The 8,944-nt window shown below is 32.4% G+C and overlaps 1 protein-coding gene across 1 annotated transcript; it reads right to left on the bottom strand.

Annotated features, from left to right (window-relative positions):
• Nucleotides 3,468–5,567, bottom strand: LOC104780067 (UPF0496 protein At3g28270-like). Its single transcript, XM_010504523.1, has 2 exons — nt 5,485–5,567; nt 3,468–4,869 (listed from the first exon to the last, which is right to left on the bottom strand). Exon 2 carries the CDS (start codon nt 4,856–4,858, stop codon nt 3,698–3,700), a length of 1,161 nt encoding a protein of 386 aa, XP_010502825.1. The 5' UTR covers nt 4,859–4,869; nt 5,485–5,567; the 3' UTR covers nt 3,468–3,697.

The raw sequence follows: 8,944 nt of genomic DNA, 5'->3' as shown, positions 1-8,944 counted from the left end.
TTTGGATTCTTATTAATTGAAACTTCCAGCTCATTCGGATTTAGATTTATTTTGATTTTATAATAATAAGATTCTGAATTATTATCTAAACATTTTAGCCAAAGTGGTTGTTGAACACACAATTTATATTTATAGAGTAATATATGTCCGTTTTTTTAAATTTGAGTCACAATCTATGCCGAAAAATTTAGATTTTTAATGATTTCATGTATTATATAATGATTCAAAAAAATTAAAAATAAAAGCAAACTAAGATGAAAGAAGAATCAAATTTAAATTTTAAACAAATATTGCCTTTAATTGTTTTTCTATAATTTTAAATAGAATCATGAGTTAAATAAATTAGTGAATATTTAAGGTAAAAAATTAATGGCTTTAACAATAAATGATGGCATACCTGTAAATAAATCCAACTCCAGGATTTATTTCATAAAACTGTTGCAAAAATACTAGTATAGATGTAGCATCTCTTCTTTTAACAGGTGTCTTCTAAAAAGTAAATATATTGTTACTTTTTGTAAACTGAATTTATTTATATAATTATACATAGGCTTGGGCACAAAATCCGAATCCGAAAATCCAAACCGTATCCGAACCGAAATAAGCGGATTAAAACCGAACTGATATTAAGGATATTTAATAGATATCCAAATATATCCGAACATATAAGAAATAGTTTCATTAATATTCCGATAGATATGTCTCATATCTTTTATGTATTTGTATGGTTTTATGTGAACCTTGTCATTTACTTAATTTCTATCTTTTTTTTTTGTTTAAATACTCCATTAGTATGGTTATTTGGGTACAATAAGATTAAAAAGTATTCGAATAAAACATTGTCCAATAACTTTTGGTTTAATTTTGGTTATTGATAATCATATCCGAACCGATCCGAAATCCGAATTATCCGAACCGAAACCGATCCGAAGTTTCTAAATACCCGAATGGATGTTAGAGTCAATATCCAAAAGATCCAAAATTCGAAAAATCCGAACTGAACCCGATCCAATATCCGAACGCTCAGGCTTAATCATACTTGCATAAGTTAAAAAAAAAAACTTTAAGATACAAAAGTTTTGGTTATTTCTTCACTATTTAAAGTTAAAAATAAATATCAAAATGATAACGCTAATATAATTTAAAGATATTAAGATAATAATAATTTTCCTTAGAAACACATTTTTCTAGATTTTCTTTGTTTTTTTCTTTATCATCTCAAGTGAAAAAAAATAAACCATATTATGGTAAATATTAAACCAATAATATATTTTGCTGATTCGAATTCTCGCGAAATTGAACAGATAAGGGGGAAGGGTGGGGGAAGAGAGAACGGCGAGGAGGAGGAGAAGTCGGAACTCAGAGATTCCGTCGGTTTTTCTTTGAGAAGTCGACAAAATTCTGTGGCCCATTAACCATTTACAGCCCATTACTAATTGGCTTAAACATGAGATAAAATGTTTAAAAGATAAAACAAAGGATTCAGAGGTGCCACGTGACAGATAGATAGAGCTTCTTAGAAGGTGTAAGCCTACTTTATTCTATAAGATTCTTGGCCTAATCCTAAAAGAAAAAGAACATTTCCATATAGAGAAAGATATACTACGAAGAGGTCATATGTTACAATGCGAGAGTATTATGAATACCAAATACATTTAAGATTGATAACTCCAGGAACAATAATTCGGTTAGGCTGTATTTTCCATCAATACGTGGTTGATGCAAATAACATATGAACTGTTATCTGTATAACCAGAAAAAAAAAATTTAGAGCAGATCTTTACAATAATGTATGTGATGAAGTTGAACAAGGGGATGCAGATTCAAAAAAACTAGGCCAAGAAATAATTTTACCATCTTCGCTCATAGACAGACCGCGACACATGGTAGATAATTATTGAGACAAAATAGCAATATGTAGATGGTATGGTAATCCAGACCTTTTCATTATTAAAACATCAAATCCAAAATGGGAGAAGTGAACGGACATATAAAAAGGCGGAAAATGAGAATGCAAATGACAGAACTGATATTGAATGTTGTATATTTAAAATGAAATTGGAAAAACTCTTTAAAAGCCTACAAGATGTAGTCTTTTTCGGTCCTATTACAGCAGGTAAAAATATAATTTATTACCAGATATTAATATATTTAAACTTGAAATTCAATTAACTGTTATTATGTTGTTCATATAGATAAAAAATAATTTAGGCGAAAAAGAATTAAAGACATTCCCATATGTGTGCATTCAATTGTTGGAAATACTTATTTGTTTGGGATTTAAGTTAAAAAGTTTGATTTTCATGCATCATATCAAACTTTTACATTCCGAGAGATTATAGCCCAAATAAAGGAAAATATCATATATATTATGATGTGCTATGATTGCTAAATACAAAATATTATTTCATTTATCATATTAATGGTTTGTCTTTATGTGTTTAAACAAGTTTAGATGATGAAAATTATGGAACCAAATGCCAAATTTCGTAATGAGAGTCAAAAACTAATTGATGATCAACCGAAGAAACCAATGAATGAATTTGATTTTTATTTTTTTATAAGTCTATGCATAAAGTTTGGTTTTATATCGTTTATTCTAATTTGGTTTTAACTCATCTCCAGGAAATGATTTATTTTTATTATACCGAATAAAATAAATGATACAAAAATTCGAATTTCATGAATGTTCGGTTAATAATTATTAAAAAATATATTATTCAATAATTATCATAATAATTAATTAACTGATAATATATTATTTTAACTAAAAGTAATAGTAACAAATATAGAACTTAAAAACAAGCATACATAAACAATGCACATATCACTAAAAATATAAGAACAGATGACCTGAAATAAACATATATACATAGATTTATATTCTACAATTATATAAAACATACTGATTAAAAATTAAACATGTAGCAATTTAACTACATGAATTTAACTACAGTAGTACATATAACTACATTTATTTATGATGAGCATGTAGCAATTTGCTAGTTTTAGAAACAAATTTATAATTATTTATCGCAATTGCATCGTTAACTTTGTATGATATAAATATAATTACTTAAGCACGTAACTTTTATCAACTTCTTCAACATATATTCTCTTCTGTGGTTGGCTTTTAATTTTCTTATCAGCAAATCACACTTTTACAATCCGTAAAACATCGATTTATTTTTCCTTGAACGGAGGAAGAAGCTATATCCATCATGGAACTTGAATTCTTGTGATAACATATTTTAGATGTTTAAGCTTCTTAGCTCACATTTTATGATAATGAGATGTACGTGCATAAATGTGTTTCCAACTAGTAATAGTATCTCAAAGATGCTTGATAACTTGGTGTTTATTCAACTTCTACTTTAGACCAAATACCTCAGTTTTGTCGGAAGGCAAAAGTGGTTTTATCTGGAAAGTTTTTGGGTCATTTAATTTGTGAATAGAAGATTGTGAAATAAAATACAGCAAGTTTATTCAAAATTTATTTCACGAATTATTTATAATACATACGGGATAGAGGTACATATATATCAACCAATCCTCTCGGATGGTCAAACGACGTTACAAAGTAAAATAAAACGGTACACTGGGCTGTAAACCCTAATAACCCATTTATTATTATAAGACAGAAAATATGGGTTTTAAGACTCTTGAACAACAAACATCCATAACGTCAACCACGATGTTATTTTACAGAACCGCTGATCTTTTCCAGAACGTGAAGTCTCGCCTCACGGATCAGTTTGTTAAGTTTATCCACTGTTTCACCAATCTCCTTGAGTGTCTCTGTTAGTTTGGTTACTTTGTCTCTGATTAAGTGGAGGGCAAGTTTAGTGTCCACCTCATCTCCTTCATCCTCAATAGCCTCATCCACTAGTTTTAAAAGAGACGTGATCTTTTTTTCTAGATGGTGGACTTGTTCAGATATGTTCTCTATTGCTCTTTCGTTGGTTACTATACCATGCTCCACCGATGATAAATTTTCGTTCAGTCTCGCGAGAGCTTCCTGCTGTCTCTTCAGAGCATCCATCCGTGACTCCAAGAAAGTGTGTACGCCTACCCATCCAACCGCAATCACTGGTAATGATACAACCCCTACAATGCCTAAAGGCGCACCCACCCCTGATGCAATTAGAGCTATTGATCCGACAGCAACAATGCAAAACGTAGCGCCGAAAAGCACATTCGCAAGTTTACTTTGCTTTTGTGCTTTAGCATATTCCTCAGCAAGCTTCTTTACTTCCTCATCAAGCTTTGTTTTAGCCTCACTCACTTCTTGTAGAAGGGACTCCTGCTGCTTTTGGATCAACTTGAACTGATTCGTGAGCTCGCGGCCATCAAAAGGATCTCCCATGGCTTTAAACTTCTTCAGCTTCTCCAAGGTTTTTTCATACCTCTTCTTCTTTCCCCCAACATCATTTTCTGCCGACTCTTTTTCGAACTGTGCCACGGCCTCTTGAATGTAAAGTCGGCCAATTTCTGCTTTCTCCACGCAATCCATTACATTATCGAAAATCTCTAAAGTCTTCAAGGTATTTTCAAAATAGGCAGTGACCAAAGAGTTTAGAGCTTTGCTCTCCCACACATTGTTTTCGCTTTCAATAATGAAGTTTGCCACATCTTGGCTAACTTCAAAGAGGTGCTTGGAGACCTCCATGTGTATTTCGTGTTGGGACAAATACCCGGTCCCAGTCTCAGCTCCAGTGGTGAGTGAGTCTATCACTTTGTTGGCTCGCTCCTGAAGCGCAAGATTAAAGGATTTGAGCTCTGGGTGGTCTTCACAAGCGGATTTGTAAGCACTCAGGTGTACTGAGCATTTCGACATCGTTTCTTCGGATAAAGCCATTGATGATATTACTGAAAGTAAAAAAAATATCAAGAAAACGTATGACAGATATAGGAAAATCTTTTGCATACACCTGAAAATTATAGTTCCTCAACAACAACTCTCAGTTTACAAAAAAAAAAAGGAAAAAAAAGTTATATAAATGTTTTTTGTTTTATATTTTTTTATTTTCATTTTAATGCATTTTCATTAGTAAGCACTGATTTTGAAATTATATTTCTGATTTTTTAATATTAGTTTTTAAGAAAATATAATATCCTTGATGATGAAACATATTTTTGAAGAAACTTTATATGCTAATTTTAATATATATGTACGTCATTCTCGATAATAATTTTATTCTTGATTTCCAAAACAATAAAAAATTTAGAATTATTTTCTGATTACTCACCTAGTTTTTATATTAAGTACATAGAAAAAAAAATTACGATAACAAATAGAAAATATAAAGAACACCAAGAAAAATAAAAATAATAAAACAAATTTTTATAAGATTCTTTGTATAACTTTTTTTTTAGTTAATAATTGATTTTATTAGCAGAAATATGAGTACAATATACAACTAGGTATATATGAGAAAATCTAAGAATACTTTAAAAGCTGTAGTGAAAGATAGAGAAAGTTACCTAGTTGAATGAGACTCTTGCTCCTCAAGGTTTGAAGTTTAATTGATTTGTTAGGTTGAGTGATAGACTGTATTTATAGGAAAAAACATGCAGGAGGAACACGTGTTTGGTTAGTTACACTGATTTTGGTTACGAACACGTGTTCTGTTAGTTACAACTCTAACCTCAATAAACATCTATAAATCAGTAGTGATGAAAGAATGATAGATACGATGTGGATAACAATTTAGGATAGACTGAAAGAAAAGTGGAAAACAAATTTTGTTTTAAATTTTATGGATATAATGAAAGAATGATAAAAAGATGTGGTTTCTAGTTTTTTTTTTTTTTTTTTTTTTTTTTTTTTTTTTTTTTTTTTTTTTTTTTNCAACTGTTGGAGATATTGAACACATGTTTCTCTATATAAGCCACAATCTCTTACGTGATTAAATGGGAAAGGAGAGAAATGAGATGAGGAAAATGTGTGTTTTGGAAACTTTGTAATAAAAATACTTTGTAGGGAAGAAAAAGAGATTTGTTTTGTTTTGTTTTTTGAAATTAAAAAATACTTTATAATCTTTATTGTTTTACCTATGTTATTTAGTCTCCATGTTAACATAATTGTTATGGATAACATAGCATATATAGCCTTAGAAACTCAAAGTAAAATGCTTTATAATCTTGGTTTTAATTTTGGCTTGTCTTAGTTTGAGATTTGCATAGTGCTATAGTTTTTAATTATTGAGTTTGGGAGAGGAGTGGAGTTGCCGACTACACACACAATCAAGGCCATGCTATTCCACATTTTGCTTATCTTTTGGGTTTCGGATATATGAACTTGATACGCGGGAGATTCTAATTGGAGCAACGGGATTGTGATGATTACGTTGGTCCCGTTAGCACATCGTGGTAACTAACTGCTAGATATATTAAACACATGTTTCTTTATATAAGCCACAACTAAACTCTTTAAGTACTATAGACTTTTTCTTTAAAAAGAGAAAAATATTTTAAAGCTAAAAAAATTAGGGAATTCATATACAGATCCTCAAGTCTTTAGAATAATTAGCTATAAGATTCATATTTAAAATGGGTTAATTTTCTAAAAAAATCAAAAACCGTTTAAAAATGTTTAGTATGTTGGATTACGCTTCAAGATAATTTGACATCTAATCCAAATCGATTCATGGTTTAAAAGATAAAGATCAAATATGTTTAAAAGTTATCGAAACATAGAGGTTTTCTAATAGGATTGGGATAGGTGTTTTAATATAAATAAAAAGTGTCAATGTGTGAGAACAAGACAGCTCTTGGTTTCGAGAGTTTTGAGAGAATAAGATAGCTTTAGGTTTCAAGAGATTTTCCGAAAGATTTATATAAAAGAGTAATTATTTTAGCTTTTGTGTTCTTCAAACTTGAAGGGTGTTCTTGATACAATTTATATATTTGGTATCAAAGCTTTACAAACGATATTATGGGAGAGATCACGGAGTCATCAAGCACGACACTAGCAAAAATAAAGGAGGGAGGCTTTTCTTCTTCTTCGATCAAGTGCCCCATGCTAATCACATCCAATTACACAGTCTATTCTATGTAGATGAGAATTATCTTCAGGGTGCATAAGGTCTGGGATATCATCAAAGAACCTTCATATGATAATGGAAAGAACGACATGGCTATGGTCTTGTTATTCCAATCAATTCCTGAGACACTTATCTTACAAGTTGGAGAGTTGGATACGGCAAAAAAGGTATAAGAGGCCATAAAGACAAGACATGTAGGAGCAGAAAGAGTTAAAGAATCAAGGTTGCAGACATTGATGGCCGAATTTGATCGGTGGAAGATGAAGGACACGGAGTCAATCGATTACTTCTCTGGCAAGCAATCTGAAATTTCTTCAAAATCGGCTGCATTAGGAGAAGATATTAAAGAATCCAAGATCGTCAAGAAGTTTCTTAAGAGTCTCCCCCGGAAAAGTACATTAATATCGTTGCTTCACTAGAACAAGTACTCGATCTCAAGAAAACGAGTTTTGAAGACATTATTGACCATTTGATGAACTATGAAAAGAGCATCGCTGAAGAAGAAGAAGTCCAGGATGATCAAAGTAAGTTGATGTATGCAAACATGGAATCTCAAACATAATACAACTCTTCAAGAAATTTTAGAGGTCGAGGACGTGGAGGACAATTCAGTAACAGAGGTAGGGGTCGAGGAGGACGATTCAAAAGTGAACGTTTCAATGGTGGACGAGATACCTCAAGGGTGATTTGCTATCGATGCGACAAGACAGGACATTTTGATTCAAATTTTCCTGACCGTCTTCTTAAGCTACATGAAGTGCAGGAGAGTGATAATAAAAGTACAGTGGAAGCAGATGAGCTTATGATACTGAAACAACCCGACCCTTTTTATTTTTTATAACCTAATATCTAGTGATCCCATACTCACTAACAACCTACTCCCAATCATTAACAACAGCAGATAACAATAATAAATCAATAACCGTCAAAGAAATAAGATAACATGAATTCCAACTATAATCCAGAACATAACCGATAATGGAACCAACATTTCTAATATCCATTCTAGACCACTAAGTTCCACTATAGCCTAACAAAGACACAGAGCAAACAATCGAGCCTCTAGAACATCCTCCTCTTCATCGCCCTGATTCTACGATCACACTTTGCCTTTACCTCCACCACAACACAAAAGAGAGGCGTAAGTATTACCAGAAATACTTAGTGAGGCAATCCGTCCATCTAATGGGCTATACACACAAGCAATAAGATCTCTCATGCCACAAACAACAATAATAAAACAAACCAGGGACATGAACAAAGCAACACGACATAAACCGGTTACTGTCAGAAGGGTGTCTACCGACACTGGTCATCTGGTGTCGACCGACACCTGCTCGACACTTCCAAAAACCCTAACGGTGTCGACTGACACTCATAACTCTCTAATTTACATGTTTTTAGCATTATTTTTTGTCCATATTTTGCATTGTTTATACCCTTAACTTAGCATTTTTAGGTCATTAACTGTAGGAATTCACTTTTAGGCCAATTAGGGTGTTGCATTCTTGCATTTGCATACTTTGGATGAAAACAGGTGCTTTAGAGCCTAAAATGGGGAGACAAAGGAAAAATCCGAGCATGTACCTGAAGGAGCCATCGAGCTGGAAGAACAGTCCGAACCCCAACACGATCGAGGAGGATCCAAGAGTAGGAAGAACAACCCGAAGATCTACTCGAGGAATAACCCGACCTCATCTTCGTGCACCCCATCGAGTAGACCCTCGGGCAGGACTGGGAAGCTAGGTCAAAGGGGTTTCCATATATAAATCCCTCCTCCTCTTCCTCGCAAACGAGCACACCGCAGACCCTCAAACCAGAGAGCAAGAGCTTGTGTGAGAGAACTGAGCGACTCAAAACACTTTTTACTTTTTGTTAGGATTTTTTTTTTTTTTTTT

Source organism: Camelina sativa, chromosome 4 (assembly GCF_000633955.1).
Source record: "Camelina sativa cultivar DH55 chromosome 4, Cs, whole genome shotgun sequence".
NCBI classification, from domain to species: domain Eukaryota; kingdom Viridiplantae; phylum Streptophyta; class Magnoliopsida; order Brassicales; family Brassicaceae; genus Camelina; species Camelina sativa.
The sequence above is the reverse complement of the archived record's forward strand: the minus strand, read 5'-3'. Positions and strand labels throughout refer to the sequence as shown.